This window comes from Triplophysa rosa, linkage group LG7 (genome assembly GCF_024868665.1).
Source record: "Triplophysa rosa linkage group LG7, Trosa_1v2, whole genome shotgun sequence".
Classification (NCBI taxonomy): domain Eukaryota; kingdom Metazoa; phylum Chordata; class Actinopteri; order Cypriniformes; family Nemacheilidae; genus Triplophysa; species Triplophysa rosa.
Window position 1 is genome coordinate 14,215,735 of NC_079896.1, and position 17,666 is coordinate 14,233,400.

A 17,666-nucleotide genomic window follows, 5' to 3' on the forward strand; every position below is an offset into this window, starting at 1 on the left:
ACAGTATATATATACAGTATATATATATACTGTATATGTTTGTTTATTCATGTACATTTAATATTATATTTGCATGTCTCCAAGTTTATTAATCCTATAATGTGTGATTTAGCACACACACTGTTACTCATGTGTGAATTAAAAACATATAATTTTATACAGCAACAGTGTCTGGGGCCACACTGAAAATCTGAGATTAATATAACTCTTGAATAAGGCTGGAAACAGAATCATGTAAAATTGAAGAAGTACATTATAAAAGATTCTTTACTATTTAAAGCAAAAGGGGGACATACCGAATACGGTCTGGAAATTGATTTAAAAAAGAATCATTTCCAAGGCATTAGGAATTGAGAGTGGGTTCCAGATGTTATGGGTTAGGGTAGGATTAGGGGTTTTAGAATTTTACCCCCGTATTCTAATATACACAAATATGCACTATTTGAAGGGACATACATTTTTAGTGGTGTACGAATTCAAAGTGTAAATTATTGAGTGTACTCATTCAATCCCATGATGCATCGCAATAATGAGTGTACAATGCACTCTCACGGCTAACCGCTTGCCATCCATCATAAGGTTGTGAATAAATTTCCATGTCTCGGCAGAAGATGGCACTTTTTGCTAATTTGTTTTTATTTGCTTCTTCACGAGGACTGTATTACTAAACTAATGTAGAGGATATTGAATGAATGAGTGTATAGGGGGCGATTCTGGATGCAGCCATTGTAAAAATTAAAAGAAAACATATTTTTCTCTTGGATATGACTCTTTCAATTCCAGAACCAGGAATTACGGGATCGAACAGCCCCTACCAAATGCCAAATAATTTTTTCAGTTCACTCAAATTGTTATGAAAACATTATAACTGTTATTATAAGCATTATATTAAATGATAAAATAAATAAAGTTTCACTTTTGAAATTACGAGAGATGTTACATCACGTACCTCACTTAAATTACTTTTGTTCTTTTCTGTTCTGGCCTGCTTGTTATAATACTTTCATCCTCTCTCTCTTCCCATCTTTGCCTGTTCTTTAACAGGTAAATTCAGTGAACTGCACCACCAGCTGGAAAATAGTTCTCTTCATGAAATGGAGTGACAACCAGGAGGTTGTCTTGAAAGGTGTAAGTTTTGCACATGATACACAACAAGAAATGTCTAATCTTTGTAGTGACTGTTCCCACCTAACAGCAGTCTGTTATCTTTGGTTGAAGGCATTTCTGTTTTTTATACCTGCATAATTACAGTGGTTTATGGTAGTGTCATTTCCACTGGTCCCTGATCAGACAATATTTCATAGGGCCTTTCATAAAGGTTGCTGTGACGAGGGAGGCGGGATGAGAGCCATGAGAGAACGAAGCGAGACCGGTGTAATGCACAGCTGACACTCATTATCACTCGCGAGACGAGATGAGAGAAAAGGAGACGGAAGCACACGAAGCGACAGCGACGAGAGAGGGGAGAGAGGAAAACAGAAAAAAAAAATCTGGTCCGGTTCCCCGACACACTGTTGCTCGGTCCTCAGCCAGCCGAGAGGCTCTTCCACGCGGTGCCATGCGGTGGTACTGGACGCTCGGTGGACGGCTCGATCCTCCTCCGCCTCCTGGCGGCCGGTGCTGGCTCCTCCGGCTAAGGGCAGCCGGCAGCGAGTCTCCCGTCTCCTACTCCTCCCTTCACGGCGGACGGCAGCAGGCTCCAGCCCACGGCCAACGGCGAGGACACCTCCTCTCCCTCCCGGACGGCCGCCACCCCACCTCGGCCCAGGAGTACAGCGAGCCGTCCCAGCCGACGCATACTTGCTCCAGCGCCACCGCCTCGGGCAGCCTCTCGTGGACTTCTCTCGTCCACGCTGCCCACACTCCGCAGCACCGCGATCTCCCTCAGCGGCGAGGGCTCTCCGACAGCATGTCTCTCCTTCCTCCCGGGTTTCGGCACCAGTGTAACAATGTTCGTATAAAAGGAGGAATGAGGCGGGAACCGGCGAACTTTAAACAAACTTTTAATCAAATAAACACACAACAAAACGAAAGTAAAAGGGCCCACAAAGGGCTACACAAACATAACTCAAACTTAACCAATGTCCAGGCCTGGTCCTCTCTCATTGTGCTTTCCTGTCGCTCCTCCTCTTATGCTTCCGGAGCTCCTCCGTGAGAGATGCGAGACCGGTTAACACCACGCTTCGTTCGCCTCCCTCGTCATAGTTGCATTCTTGTGTTCTAAAACAGCTGAACCAGTTGACCATTCTGACCCATCCCTACCTTAAACCAGACTACTGTATGTTTGTCAACAGGGTGACGTGGTGAGGCTGTTCCATGCCGAGCAGGAGAAATTTCTAACATGCGATGAACACAGAAAAAAACAGTACGTCTTCCTGCGCACAACCGGACGGCAGTCCGCCACCTCTGCCACAAGCAGCAAAGCACTCTGGGAGGTGGAGGTGAGTTCAGGACTGCTGTTTTAATATTTTGTGAAGTATACCAACTGTTTGTTTGTTATGGAAAGAGAGGTTGATCATTTAAACATGTGATTTATTGCTTTGGGAACCTCAGCAGATGTTTGTGGGTATTTCAGGTTGTTCAGCATGATCCCTGCAGAGGGGGGGCAGGCTACTGGAACAGCCTCTTCAGGTTCAAGCACCTGGCAACCGGCCATTACCTTGCTGCAGAGGTTAGACTCACATGCCGCCCAAAACTGACTTCACGCACTGACATAAAGACACATGCACATTAATGAAACAGTTATATTCATAGAGCGTGATGTTAGCAACAGCGGAGTACATGATTTGTGACGTTTACCACATTTTCTTACTTATTGTGATCAGGTAAATCCAGACTATGAGGAAGAATGCCTGGAGTCCCGTTCCTCTGTGAGTGTGGGCTTGAAAGTGTGTTAGGGCTGCACAATAAATGATTACAAGATTTAAAACTAAATATGAAAATAATCCTACAACTGTATTCACTGTTTAGTTTTTACTGTATGTACAGCATGCTTTTTAAACATCACCAAAAACAGCCAAAGCATCATGAGTGATTTGGATGTTGTCATAATTGTGTAGCCTTAGTGCGTGTCTGTGTTTTTCCTCTTTCATCTCAACATCTTCACCTGCTCTCGTTTGATAACACATTAGTTAAGCCCAAACATGATATTATTTCATCTTGAATGAGAGAGCCAAACAATCTGTGATGTCATCTACTGATCGATTGTTTCTCTTGTGCCCTCACAGCTGGACTCCGAGCAGGAAGTGATGCGGGCACGTGCACGTGCACGTAACCCGCAGGATAAGGTCATGTACACACTGGTGTCTGTTCCTGATGGCAATGACATCTCATCCATCTTTGAGCTCGACCCCACCACACTGCGAGGGGGAGACTCACTTGTGCCGAGGTACAGCAAGAGGAATAGTTCACCCAAAAATGAAAATTATGTCATAATTTACAGTTGTTTTACACTTACATTTCTTAGTTCATTTGGAAAAATTTGGTTCTGGGGCACCATTGACTACCATAGTAGTTTTCTTTCCTACTATGGTAGCCAATAGTGCCCCAGAACTGCAGAACAACGAAATGTATACAGGTTTGGAAAAACTTGAGGGTGAGATCTTTTAAATAACTTGTATTAAACATGTTATATTTCATCAGAAACTCATACGTGAGGCTCAGACATCTCTGCACCAATACATGGGTCCACAGCACCAACCAACCAATAGACAAAGACGAAGAGAAGCCAGTCATGCTAAGAGTGAGTTTTGGTCTTAGTGTGACTGTGATTGTTTGTTTGGAGGTTAAAGAACTAATGGAAGCTTGTCAATGTGTGTCTCAGATAGGAACTTCTCCTTTGAAAGAAGATAAAGAGGCCTTTGCTATAGTGCCAGTGTCTCCAGCAGAGGTCCGAGATCTGGATTTTGCCAATGATGCCAGTAAAGTGTTGGCGTCCATAGCAGCTAAACTTGAGAAGGGGACCATCACCCAGAATGAGAGGAGGTAGGATATCCATCTGTCCATCTATTATTCTTGTTTTTTTTTTCTTCCGTTTTTACATCCACTTTCCTTGCGTCCAGAGGCGGATTAACCATATGGGCAATTGGGCGAGTGCCCAGGGGCACCAAGATGTTAGGGGCACCAAATAAACCCGCAATACAAAATGTATTTTTTTATAAATGTACATAAGCACTTGTTTTTTAAGACTTAAGTCACGCATCTGCGCTAAATAGACATGGCACCATGTGCGGGAATACCCCCACTTCAGATAAAAATGGTTCTGTCCTCCGCACTTTTTCGACACACCTCCGCCTACATTCCCGCCCGTGTTATCTGGTTAGTTACATAGATTTGAGTGAATTAACATTCAACCAATCACAAGTGAGTGTTATGAGGCGAGTTCATAACACTCTTTCGTGTACACTTTAATCTTCAAACAGATGGAAGCGGGAACGATGCAGAGCGCATTGTTGTAGGGGCGACTAAAAATGCGGGGATTAGCACTGATTAATAAAGGTATATATACATGGCATGCGTCAGAAATAAGATGTTATAGTGCCGATAATGTATGCTAATAGTACGTGGAGGTAAGGCCACTATTTAAGGTCCAAACCTGGGTGTTAAAGTGAAAGTGAAGAACGGTGTCATCACTATAGCAATCAATTCATATGTGTCCTTTTTAGTGGAGTACACTTTTATCTTAGTACTTATGTGATCGTTTAGTAAGAAGAATATACACATACTGTGCTTAAATAGAGCATTTGAATAGCTGTATAGCAGTTAAAATAGTAACAATAACGTTTCATGTCATTTTTATGAATAACTTTGCTATACATTGTAATCTGGTGAATGCCACTTTGGTGAATTAAAGTCCCAATGTCCTGAAAATCTGTACATTGTTCCATTGTCCCCCTAATGTGAATACATACATGCAAACTATACGTGTGTGTGTGTGTGTGTGTCCCCCTGTACCCCCACTTTGTGGCGCGCACAACATTTACACCTGTTAAAAAAATGTTAGTGATTTTTTTTCACTACATCAAAACCTGAAATGTAACGTTACAACAGAAAGCAGGTGCCCCCTTAACTACAGTAGGCCTAATTGTTAAAAATACTTAATGGAAAAGAGTTGTTTTTTGTGTGCTATTCTACAAAAGTGTCATGTTAATGTGTAATTCTTGTAAAATAGTATATTGTAAATTGCGGAGTTTCATTCTTATAAAATCTTTTAATATATAAATCTTTTAATGAGTGGATTCATGCGTGTGGGTAGGTGGGTTGATGGGGGGGCACCTCTGGGGCTGTTGCCCAGGGGCACCATGAGGTCTTAATACGCCTCTGCTTGTGTCTATCTTTTTTCATGTATACACATGCTTCCACACATACACAAACACACTGTGTTCTCTTCACTTTTTCAAACGAAGGTCAGTGACGAAGTTGCTGGAGGATCTGGTGTATTTTGTGGTGGACATTCCCAGCAGTGCTCAAGATGTGCTGGAGATCACAGTCAACAAACCCAACAGAGAGCGACAAAAACTTATGAGAGAGCAGAACATACTTAAACAGGCATCTATCATTTTGCTCATTTAAGATGAATAAACTCTAGTTTTAAAACTCAGTTAAAAAGTTTTTTTATTTTCTCCATTGTTGCGATTCCTCAGATATTCAAGCTCTTGCAGGCCCCTTTCACCGATAGTGGCGATGGTCCTATGCTGCGATTGGATGAGCTTGCGGATCAACGCCACGCCCCCTTTCGTCACATCTGTCGCCTTTGCTACCGAGTCCTGCGTCATTCACAGCAGGACTATCGTAAAAATCAGGTTACAAAATCGCAATGAGATATATGAATGCAAACTAAATACACAAATGGACGTCAAAATACAGTGATGATGACCCCATAAGGCTGAATTACGCTGCTTGACTGTTAAAATCTGAGATTTTAGAATAGCAGGCATCACAGAAAAAACAGCATCTTTCTGTCTCTCTTTTCATAGGAGTACATAGCAAAGCAGTTCCGCTTTATGCAGAAACAGATCGGATATGATGTGCTTGCTGAAGACACCATCACAGCCCTGCTGCACAACAACAGAAAGCTACTGGAGAAGCACATCACAGCAGCTGAGATAGACACATTTGTGAACCTGGTTCGCAAGAACAGAGAGCCAAGGTCTGTGTGTTCAGCATGTGTGTGTGCTTTATTACAATAGATACCAGAAAAATGTACAGATATAGAACATTGAAACATACATAGAAACTTTCAATAGAAGAAAATCTAAAAAATGACATTGGTACTACTTTCTTGACAAGACAAATTGACGTAAGATATTTAGTCTTGTTTTATGAAAGAAAACATAAGAATGAGGGAAATTTATGTTTAAAACAAGCAAATAAATCTGCCAGTGGGGTGAGAAAAATAGACTTGAATTCAGTTTTACTTTTTCCTTAAGTACCTAATTTAAGTTTATTTTTGTCACGCCATTGGCAGATTTTTTTGCTGGTTTTAAACATAAATTTTCCAAATTCTCATATTTTATTTTCATAAAACAAGACTAAATATCTTAGGTCACTTTTATGGTCAAGAAAATCTTGATTTAAGAATGTTTAGATATTTGCACTATAAAACAATACAAAAATGCTTTGTAAGAATGTCATTTTTTGCAGTTTAGCAAAACAGACACAGTACTAATAAACGTAAATGGAGTATAGTATTTGTGTAAACCACATAAACAAATGTTACTGTTAAGTAGTTTTAATGTAATTTAGTGCAATTAATATACAATAAAATATTAATACAAATTAAAATTTAAATAAATTGCTGTATATTAACCAAACACAGACGGGAAGTTAACTTCAGACCAGGCCTGTATGGAGCGATTTTAGTCTCATTAATTATTCACGTGTAAAACAAGATACACACTTGCGTAAACAGTTTCACATGAATAAAACCTCATTTACGTGCACAAAGTATAAATATACATTTACAAAAAGCAATTCACGTGCGTAAAACAAAACTATTTTCTCATAAAGTACGTTTCGCAAACGTACGACAAATATGTGCACAAATATTTCGAAAGTTTAAAATGTACACGTTTATCGTGTTATGTGAATGTGCAAATCGTCACTCGCGTGTGAATCGCCTTGGATGTGTGTGTGTTTTTTTGAGACTCTGCTGGCAGCGCAACCCCTCCCACGTGGGTTGTCGTACTCTTTAGCCAATCAGATTCAACCTTACCATTCAACCAATCATAAACGTGGAGAGCAACTTTCGAAATATTTGTGCATGTATTTGTGCAAATATTCGTATGTTTGCGAAACGTACTTTATGAAAAAATAGTTTTGTTTTGGGCACGTGAATTGCTTTTTGTAAATGTATATTTATACTTTGTGCACGTAAATTAGGTTTTATTCATGTGAAACTGTTTACGCATGTGTGTATCTTGTTTTATGCGTGAATAATTACAATTAAAAAAAATTAAAAAAAAAAAAAAATTAAAATCGCTCCATAGGCGTGGGCGTCCAATAAAACCGTCTATAGACATTTTCTAGGTTGATCAATAAGACTACATTCTTACAGTAACTGCATTCAGCATATTTTGTGTTTTGTTCTTTGAAGGATGGACTGATCAAGTTTTCTTTGCTTCTCTAGATTTCTGGACTACTTGTCTGATCTTTGTGTGTCCATGAATAAGTCCATCCCTGTTACGCAAGAGCTCATCTGTAATGCTGTGCTGGATCAAGCCAATGCTGACATCCTCATTGACACCAAGTACACCCCCATTTCCTGTTATTCTTTGCACATTTATTGTGTATAACACTAACATTTTAAACACTTGATTCAGAATAAACAGTGTTAAAAAGGTTTTCATTCAGTTATATTATGTCCTCTAATGAACTAGATTATACCAGAGAATGTGAGATTTCAGATGTTATTAGTTCAAGCCCCTGTAATAAAAGGAATGGGAACGTGTTTGTTTGTCAGGCTTGTGCTGTCACGGTTTGAAGTGGCAGGGGCAGTCCTCGGAGAGAATGCTGAAGAAGAGGAGGAAGATGAAGAGGAGGTTTGGTTGTTCTGGAAAGATAGCAGAGGAGAGGTGAAGAGCAAGAGTATTCGAGAACTCGCACAGGATGCCAAAGATGGACATAAAGAAGACCAGGAAGTTATCAATTATTACAGGTACACACACGCATAACAGTTACACCACCAAGTTTAGGGTGACTTGACTGAAATGATTTCAGATATCTTAAAAATCCTTGATCTGGAGGCACATGTCTCAAGGTTTGAAATAAGTTATGTGGAGGAAAATATTATTGTGCCTACATATTGTAATTTCATTACAAAAATGACTTATGGCTTTGAATAATAAAGAACACTGCATGAAAGTGTGCATATAGAATATTACAAACAAAATATGAATTTAATAAAATAATAATGTTTCTCTGTCAGGTATCAACTCAATTTATTTGCTCGGATGTGTCTGGATCGACAGTATTTGGCCATCAACAAGATTTCAGCACAGCTGGATGTGGATTTAATCCTGCGCTGCATGTCAGATGAGGATTTGCCCTTTGACCTCAGGGCATCTTTTTGTCGCTTGATGTTGCACATGCATGTAGACCGTGATCCTCAGGAGCAGGTGACGCCTGTCAAATACGCTCGACTGTGGTCTGAAATCCCTTCACAAATTGCCATTGATGAGTAAGCGCTTCGCTTCAGTGGCTTCATTAAGCTGATTTACTAGTGACATGTTCTTTAGTCAAATGGCTTTCGGTATTTCACCAGTTATGATAATGACGGGACGTCACGTGATGAGGTAAAGGAGCGCTTCTCTCAGACGATGGAGTTCGTGGAGAATTACCTGCGGGATGTTGTGGGCCAGAGTTTCCCGTTCTTAGACAAAGAGAAAAACAAGCTTACTTTTGAGGTGCGTCAATTTAATCATGTTCTACACTGTGAGCTTTTAAATAGGCCTTGTTTGTCGCACTGAAAATCCATGTAACACTGCGGGATCTTGTCATTGATGACTTTTTTCAAAATGAGCACACACAAAAATACTTTTTAGTTTTAATTTACACCATAGGATGTTGTAGTAAAAGACACACTGTCTCAAAATTTCTGAAACTGCCAAAACTTGATCGCAGTGGGCTTTAATCGACGGTTGCCAAACGTCTCAAACCAACAATCAAAGAATACAGATTTTAGCCTAGGATCATGAATTCTCAAAATTTGATTTAGACACCCAGATTATGGCCAGAATTGTGCATCTGGCTTTACACAAAACAATAATTTATTAATGTAGTTTATTAAATATTTTGTCTTGTTTTCTGTAAATTGATATAAGAAACAAAATTGCATATAATATTAAATTTTGTTTTTGAGAATATATCTTATATACTGTAAGCTTATCCTGTTTGGCTATTAGTTTGTACTGGTTTTAATCATAAGTCTAATTCAATCACATGTTGTTTATGCTTAAAACAAAAACAAAATTGTGAAGTCAATAATACATATATATATATATGTTTTAAAATAAAAAATGTAGAATGCAAATGATTTTTTATGAATCTGTTTTGTTTTATTTTATATATTTTTTGTGTTTATTCAGTATTTATTTGATATGTATTCAGCATTTTTGGTACTAGAAAACAATACAAAATTCTGAATAATAAAATTATTTTTGCAGTCAATTAATGACATATTTTTTTCTGTCTATTCAATAGGTGGTGAATCTGGCAAGAAACCTGATTTATTTTGGTTTCTATAACTTCAGTGATCTGCTGAGGTTGACAAAAATCCTGCTAGCCATCCTAGACTGTGTCCATATCAGCACTCCATTTCCCATCAAGCTCGACAGAGAACCTGGCAAAGGTCTTACTCCAAGTTCAAAACCAACCCCACCACATCCTTGTGATCTTATGAGCTTCTTCTAAACTTCTTTATGCATCTGTAGGGAGTAATGTGATGAGATCTATCCACGGGGTGGGAGAGCTGATGACTCAGGTGGTGTTGAGGGGCGGAGGGTTTCTTCCAGCTACACCTCACAACCCTCCTGGCAGAGGTGAAGCTAAGAGCCAAACTGAACCTCAGAAACAAGACATACTGGTGATGGACACCAAACTCAAGATCATCGAAATCCTGCAGGTGTTAAAACATACTGTAGTCTATAACTCGTATACAGTGTATATACAGTATTGTAGTATTCTTTAAGTTTTTGAGTAGTTCATGTTCTGTTCTTTGGTATTTTAGACTAATATTTTGTCTCTTGTCCTGTATATAGTTTATTTTGAATGTACGCTTGGACTACAGGATCTCCTGTCTGTTGTGCATCTTTAAGACAGAGTTTGATGAGAGCACATCTCAGACAGAGCCATGTATAAACCAAGACTCTCCTGCCAGTGTTCAAGGTAGTGTGAGTGGCTATATACAGTATTTTGTTTATACATCAACTCATGTACAGCGTTGTGCGAATGACACCCGTGTCTGTTAGGGGCGCTGGACTTTGAGCATATCGAGGAGCAGGCAGAGGGGATTTTCGGAGGAAGGTAAGAACATTACGTAAAGTATTGAACGTCTAATGTTGGTGTATGTGTGTACATGTTTACTTGTGTTTGTATATGTAGTGAGGAGAACACTCCATTAGATCTTGATGATCACGGTGGCCGTACATTTTTGAGAGTCCTGCTTCACCTCACCATGCACGATTATCCACCGCTGGTGTCACGAGCTCTACATCTCCTGTTCCGACACTTCAGCCAACGCCAGGAGGTCTTACAGGCCTTCAAGCAGGTATTTATACCTTTGTGTATTCTATCATAAGCAAGCACAAACTGCTATACAGTTTTTCAAATAAAAATCATGATCTGTTTGTAGACGGTTTCAAAGCAACAACATAAACAAACGTACACATTCGCAAATAATAGAGTGCCTGTAGATTATTTCTGAAAACAAGCAAAAGAAACCAAGAAGAACCGTTACTCTAAACTTGCCTCTCCGATATTTTGAATTTAGACTGCGATACCAAGCTCAACCACTATATGTCAATGTCCAATACGGTTTCTTCAAATGCGACAAAGATACGACACATTCAACAAATTGTATATTTAATCAAATTAACATACAACAAAATTTGTTTATTTAATACAATTATTAAACTATAAAATAATCATATAAATTAATATGAACATAAATTAAATTAAATATAAATAGTTGTTAGACACTAGCCAGACCGATAAACAAACACAGACCGGACGTTAACTGCAGTCCACACACACGCATCCGATGAAACCGTCTATAACATGATGAAAGTATGTGCGAAGTATACAGTGTATAAACAGTATAACAAGCAAACGTTTATTAGATAAGATCAATTTCATTGGCGTGTGATGATGATCAAAGGTTTACCATTACGGGAACTATACTATATTTTATAATTTACTATATTTTATATTTTATAATTTCCTACCATTCAAAACCTTTGAGACACTTACATATTCTTTATTAATTTTTCCTGTTTTATAACAACACTAAACCCTTTGAAGCGATGAAATAACACAAATATATGTAGCCACCCTTTGTCTAAAGTTTGTAAAAATGTACTTTTGGCATTATGTCAGCCAGATTCTTATGGTTTTACCATGGAGTTCCCATCTGTTATGGGCTCTTATTGGCTGTTTTTTCTTTATTATTTCCTCCTATGTCATCTACAGTATATATATATATTTTTTAAATACAATTGTACAAATGAAACAAATGAATATGCTGGCACAATTATATTTTTATCTACAAATGTCATTTCAAACATCTAAAGATAAACATTCTGATTAAAAGATTTTTAAGATCCTGAGAAACATTTCAGTCAACTTTTGAATGGCGGTGTAGATTAATGTCTAGTCATGATTTATGAGGTAGACATAAATTGTTTCCTTTAAATAGTAATAAATGTCTAAAAAACGTCCTGTCTGATGTGCTCAGGTTCAACTGTTGGTGACAAGTCAGGATGTGGAGAACTATAAGCAGATCAAATCAGATCTGGACCAGCTGAGGTCTATAGTAGAGAAATCAGAGCTGTGGGTGTATAAAAGACAGGGCTCAGATTCAGGAATGGACGCAGGGAACGTCACCAATGAAGCTCACCACAAGGTCAGGACATGCTCCTTAAGGAACCATATTCATATCTAACAAAATGAATCGTGATGATCTGTAAAAAAACATTTCTGCTTTAACAGGGTGAGAAGAACTCCAGTAGATCAGACAAACCCAAAGCAGAGAGCACTAGCAGCACAAACTACAGAGTTGTGAAGGAGGTGGAGTGTGTTTGTATTTCATAGAGTTTTGACAAGCAAATTGCTATAAAGTGTATTTGAGTGTTAAATGTGTGTTTGGGTTTGTGTGTAGATCTTGCTGAGGCTCAGTAAACTGTGTGTCTTGGAGGGAATCTCGGGAAAGAAGAACAAGAAACAACAGCAGCGGCTTCTTAGAAACATGGGAGCTCACAGTGTGGTTCTGGAACTTCTGCAGATCCCTTACGAGAAGGTGATAACATATATATGTGAATAACATGATAATATTTTTTTGTACTATTGTACTATTTAGTAAAGACAAAACTGCATTGTAAGGGTTTGATTGGGGTAAGGTATAGTAAATAAATAAAAAAAGGTTTGTATGTGTTTGTTTATGCAAGGCGACTTAAAGTGTATTCAAGGTATGCATTGTATGTGTTTGTGTAAATTGAAAGGGGGAAGATGTTCAGATGCAGGAGATAATGACTTTAGCCCATCAGTTCCTGCAGAACTTCTGTGCCGGAAACCAGCAGAACCAAGCGCTGCTACACAAACATATTAACCTGTTCCTCAACCCCGGGGTAAGACACACATAAAAACACTAAACACCATATTCACCTCTGCATTTTAGGAGTTAAATGCAACTCAGCTCAGTATATCCCTTTTTCAAAACGCCTCTTTTCTCTATGTGTAGATTCTGGAGGCAGTCACCATGCAGCACATCTTCATGAATAATTTCCAGCTGTGCAGTGAGATTAATGAACGTGTGGTGCAGCACTTTGTGCACTGCATCGAGACGCATGGCCGCAGCGTCCACTACCTCAAGTTCCTGCAGACCATCGTGAAGGCTGAAAACAAATTCATCAAGAAATGCCAAGACATTGTCATGGCTGAGGTCTGTGGGCCAGTCACATATTCTTACAACTTTGACCTTAAATCCTTTGCAGTGGTGCAGTATTTGACAAGACAGCTGTGTTGTCAGTGAAATGTTTGTGTATTTGTGCAGCTGGTGACGGCAGGTGAGGATGTGCTAGTCTTCTATAATGATCGAGCATCTTTTCAGTCATTGGTTCAAATGATGCGTCTTGAGAGGGAGCGTCTTGATGAAAACAGTGCGCTCAGGTATGCAGATGTTTTTGTGTTGTCCCTCCTGTATTTGACTTTAACTTTAATTGTAACTTTAACTTTTTTTTTAATTACTTTCTTTTACTTTTATATTTTTTATTTAACAAAATAACTGAACAGACCGGTCATCAGGAATCAAATACATATTTTCTATCCAAAGGAATTATCTTCATATTAGGCAACTACGTTTGAATGGGTTGATTCATAAAAATAATGAAAAGAAAAACACTAGAAAAACAAACACAGTACAATATACATTATATCGCCTTATGTAACATCATTAGTGTTGTGTAGTAACTATTTTGACCAATATTCATTATCCATTCTTTTGTTGATGGTTCTTTATTCAGCCATTTCTTTGTTATTCTTTTTACCAGCTACAAGTAGTGTTTCTTGTTATTGTATATGTGCAGGAAAAGTCTTTTAAACGTTATATTTTCTTATAACTTAAAGAACGATAACTGTAACGATAACCATATAACTATAACAATAACCAAATTGTCCTCACCATTGGGTGGTAAGGTTTCGTTTTTTATAAGCTTGTGCTGCGGTTTTACATTTTGAAAATATGAGCCCTTTAGAATGGATTTTGATTGAAGTTTTGTTCTTCCCTTGGAAAAAGTCACTCTGAATGTAGAGACAAGTAGTGACATGTAGTCACTCTGAAAGAATGATTGTATTGCTATATTTTGAACAAAAATGAATTGACAACATTTGAGGTTTTATTTGAACCTTGTTTATGTAAATGAATAAAAATTAAGTAGGATTAAATATAAAAATATAAAGGAAGATTGACTATATACCCTAAGAGACAGCTTCCTTAAGCAGAAAAAAAACATTAAAACATTTGTAGTTCAACCAGCAGGATTAAACAGACTTCATATTATGAACAAAACAATCACCATAACTCTAAATACATGTTTTATATTTTTGTATCATTATATGTCATACCACAATATATCTTTAAACCCTAATAGATAGTGTGTAGTATAGTATAGTAGTTTACATCATGTTTTAACAAAGTAATACAACGTTCATTAATTAGCTGTATAATTTCTTTTGTGATAATTTTCTGTGTATGCTGTATACTGTACCATGTCATAGTCATAACTCTATGTGTGAGTGAGCTGTATACGTGTGTGTGAAAATCTGACTCTTGCAGGTATCATATCCACTTAGTGGAGCTGCTGGCTGTTTGCACTGAAGGAAAAAATGTCTACACTGAGATCAAGTGTAACTCACTGCTCCCCCTTGATGATATTGTACGTGTTGTCACACATGAGGACTGCATTCCTGAGGTGTGTGCTTATGTGCAGGCCGTGGAAATCAGTGTTTGGATGTATTCAATGAATTGTGAATGTGTTGTATTAGCTCATCATATCATTCCATTACTCTGAAGAGTAGTCAAGATGTCACTTCATAGTGGTTTATGTGTCTCTGTGCGTCCTCAGGTGAAGGTGGCCTATGTGAACTTCCTGAACCACTGTTATGTGGATACAGAGGTTGAAATGAAGGAAATCTACACCAGCAATCACATGTGGAAACTCTTTGATGATTTCCTGGTGGACATCTGCAGAGTAAGAAATAAGACATTTTCGTAACACACATTCTTGATCCTATTGACGATAACAGCCCTTTCCATTTCCTGTAGGTTTGCAATAACACGAGTGACCGTAAGCACGCAGACACGGTTTTGGAGCACTACGTAACGGAAACCATCATGAGCATCGTCACAACCTTCTTCAGCTCACCGTTCTCAGACCAGAGCACAAGCTTGCAGGTGACCCACAATACCTGTCAGTACAGCTCTATAGCATCACCTGGATTGTCTGTGTGAGAGATCTCTCTCTCTCTCTCTCTCTCTCTCTCTCTCTCTCTCTCTCTCTCTCTCTCTCTCTCTCTGCGTCTCTTCTTCTGCTCGCGCTCTCTCTCTCTCTCCCTCTCTCGTCCTCTCTCTCTCTCTCTCTCTTCTCTCTCTCTCAGACTCGGCAGCCTGGTTGTGGCACTGCTGCAGGGAAGTGTTCGGTGTATCACTGCAAACCTGGCTGCTCCCGAGTCAGAAGGAAACTGAGAGGCCTGGCATCAAAGTGGCTGAGAGTACCGTGGTAAGATTCCTCCACTAAGATCCTACTGTCTGGCAGATAATAGGTGAAGATAAATACTGTTTACCTGCAGTACTTCACATGAAACGTAGTTATTTATGATAGGATAGGGTTTTATTGTATAGGGCCGTACAAGCCGAAATTCATTCTAGCACTCTCACACACACATCACATTCTCCTCACACACACTCACATTCTCCTTTCACACACATACATTTCCTTTCCCTCTCACACACTCACATTCTCCTTTCACACACATACATTTTCCCTCTCACACACTCACATTCTCCTTTCACACACATACATTTTCCCTCTCACACACTCACATTCTCTTTCCACACATACATTTTTCCTCTCAACACACTCACATTCTCCTTTCCACACATACATTTTTCCTCTCACACACTCACATTTCCTCTCACACACGTACATTTCTCCATCTCACACACTCACATTCTCCTTTCACACACACATCTACATCTTTTCCCTCTCACACACGTACATTTTTCCTCTCACACACTCACATTTTCCTTTCACACACATACATTTTCCCTCTCACACACTCACATTCTCCTTTCACACACTACATTTTCTCCTCTCACACACGTACATTTTTCCTCTCACACACTCACATTCTCCTTTCCACACTCACATTCTCCTTTCACACACGTACATTTTTCCTTCTCCACACACGTACATTTTTCCTCTCGCACACGTCATTTTTCCTCTCACACACGTACATTTTTCCTCTCACACACGTACATTTTCTCCTCTCACACACGTACATTTTCCCTCTCACACACGTACATTTTCCCTCTCACACACGTACATTTTCCTCTCACACACGTACATTTTTCCTCTCACACACGTACATTTTTCCTCTCACACACATACATTCTCCTTTCACACACACTTACAAATTTATATGCCTCCTCACGATCATCAGGCACCATACACTAAATTCTTCTCTACCTCATCACGAGCAACTCACATCTCACTTTCGCACGAGCTCATCATCTCCTCTTCGCCCACACATCAGCAATTTCTTCCTTTCGCACAGCATACACTTCCCTCTCAACACACATACATTTTTCCTCTCACACGGAAAGAACTTTTTTCCGTCCACACACTCACCATCTCCTTATCCGCACTCCATAGCCCTATCATTCCTCCTTCTCCAAACACCACACTTCATTGTCTCTCTCTCTAAACACCGTACAGTTCCGTTCTCTTCACGCAAAAACGACACTCGTATCACACTTTGCAACCATAACCGTCGCAGACACACCGTCTGCCACAGGCTTTATCCTCTCCTACCGCAACACAAGTAACTGTTTCTCCTCTCACACACATACATTTTCCCTCTCACACACTCACATTCTCCTTTCACACACATACATTCTCCTTTCACACACTCACATTTTCCTCTCACACACGTACATTTTTCCTCTCACACACGTACATTTTTCCTCTCACACACGTACATTTTTCCTCTCACACGCGTACATTTTTCTCCTTTCACACTCACATTCTCCTTTCACACACACTCACATTCTCCTTCCACACATACATTTTTCCTCTTGTGCTCAAATATTTTAACGTGCACATTCTAACGTTTTTCTCTTATATTCATATATTTTTACGCACACATTTATACATTTTGCTCTTATGTAAACGTATTCAAAGTATACATTTAGTATTAAAAATTATAAATGTTTGTAAGAAGAAAATATATGTATGTAAGAGAAGAATGTATGTATGTGTGAGAGAGTATAGTGAAAACGGAAGGTGTATGATGGAAACGGAAGGCAGGTCATGCAGACGGCGCTTCCGTGTATCAAAGACACCGTAAAATGCGGCGTTTTCTATAATATTAAAATCAGCAGCGCCTTTTCTACACAGTCCAGCCCCTCCAATGTACAGAAAGACCTGTGTAGTAGAATGTCGATCTGAATAACGTTTCCTGTTTTTAACTTTATTGCGAATCATGTTTAGACTTTCATTGTGTGATATTTCTCCATTGGGCATGTTTTTGAGAGTGTGTATTTTCATGACTCTGTGTACGTTCATGTTTGTAAGTTGTCAGCCTCGGTAGCGGAGTGGACTGCGTGCGCGGCAGCAGCACAGTCTCGCTTTTAACGACAGGAGTTCGACTCCGCGGTCCGACCATATTCTTTGTTC

The 17,666-nt window shown here is 39.1% G+C and overlaps 1 protein-coding gene across 1 annotated transcript in view; it reads left to right on the forward strand.

Moving 5' to 3' along the window:
• Positions 1-17,666, forward strand: part of itpr1a (inositol 1,4,5-trisphosphate receptor, type 1a) — a 42,899-nt gene that overhangs the window by 7,115 nt on the left and 18,118 nt on the right. Inside the window, exons 8-37 of the mRNA XM_057337884.1 lie at positions 1,045-1,128; positions 2,295-2,441; positions 2,576-2,671; positions 2,826-2,870; positions 3,228-3,388; positions 3,643-3,742; positions 3,824-3,984; positions 5,406-5,547; positions 5,643-5,801; positions 5,976-6,148; positions 7,628-7,747; positions 7,961-8,155; positions 8,426-8,677; positions 8,762-8,903; positions 9,700-9,847; positions 9,930-10,120; positions 10,257-10,383; positions 10,467-10,521; positions 10,600-10,765; positions 11,951-12,118; positions 12,205-12,282; positions 12,374-12,511; positions 12,714-12,839; positions 12,953-13,153; positions 13,265-13,380; positions 14,546-14,681; positions 14,835-14,960; positions 15,035-15,163; positions 15,367-15,488; positions 17,572-17,645. Of these exons, the coding sequence (XP_057193867.1) occupies positions 1,045-1,128; positions 2,295-2,441; positions 2,576-2,671; positions 2,826-2,870; positions 3,228-3,388; positions 3,643-3,742; positions 3,824-3,984; positions 5,406-5,547; positions 5,643-5,801; positions 5,976-6,148; positions 7,628-7,747; positions 7,961-8,155; positions 8,426-8,677; positions 8,762-8,903; positions 9,700-9,847; positions 9,930-10,120; positions 10,257-10,383; positions 10,467-10,521; positions 10,600-10,765; positions 11,951-12,118; positions 12,205-12,282; positions 12,374-12,511; positions 12,714-12,839; positions 12,953-13,153; positions 13,265-13,380; positions 14,546-14,681; positions 14,835-14,960; positions 15,035-15,163; positions 15,367-15,488; positions 17,572-17,645 (4,078 nt within the window). The remainder of the gene's footprint in view (positions 1-1,044; positions 1,129-2,294; positions 2,442-2,575; positions 2,672-2,825; positions 2,871-3,227; positions 3,389-3,642; positions 3,743-3,823; positions 3,985-5,405; positions 5,548-5,642; positions 5,802-5,975; positions 6,149-7,627; positions 7,748-7,960; positions 8,156-8,425; positions 8,678-8,761; positions 8,904-9,699; positions 9,848-9,929; positions 10,121-10,256; positions 10,384-10,466; positions 10,522-10,599; positions 10,766-11,950; positions 12,119-12,204; positions 12,283-12,373; positions 12,512-12,713; positions 12,840-12,952; positions 13,154-13,264; positions 13,381-14,545; positions 14,682-14,834; positions 14,961-15,034; positions 15,164-15,366; positions 15,489-17,571; positions 17,646-17,666) is intronic.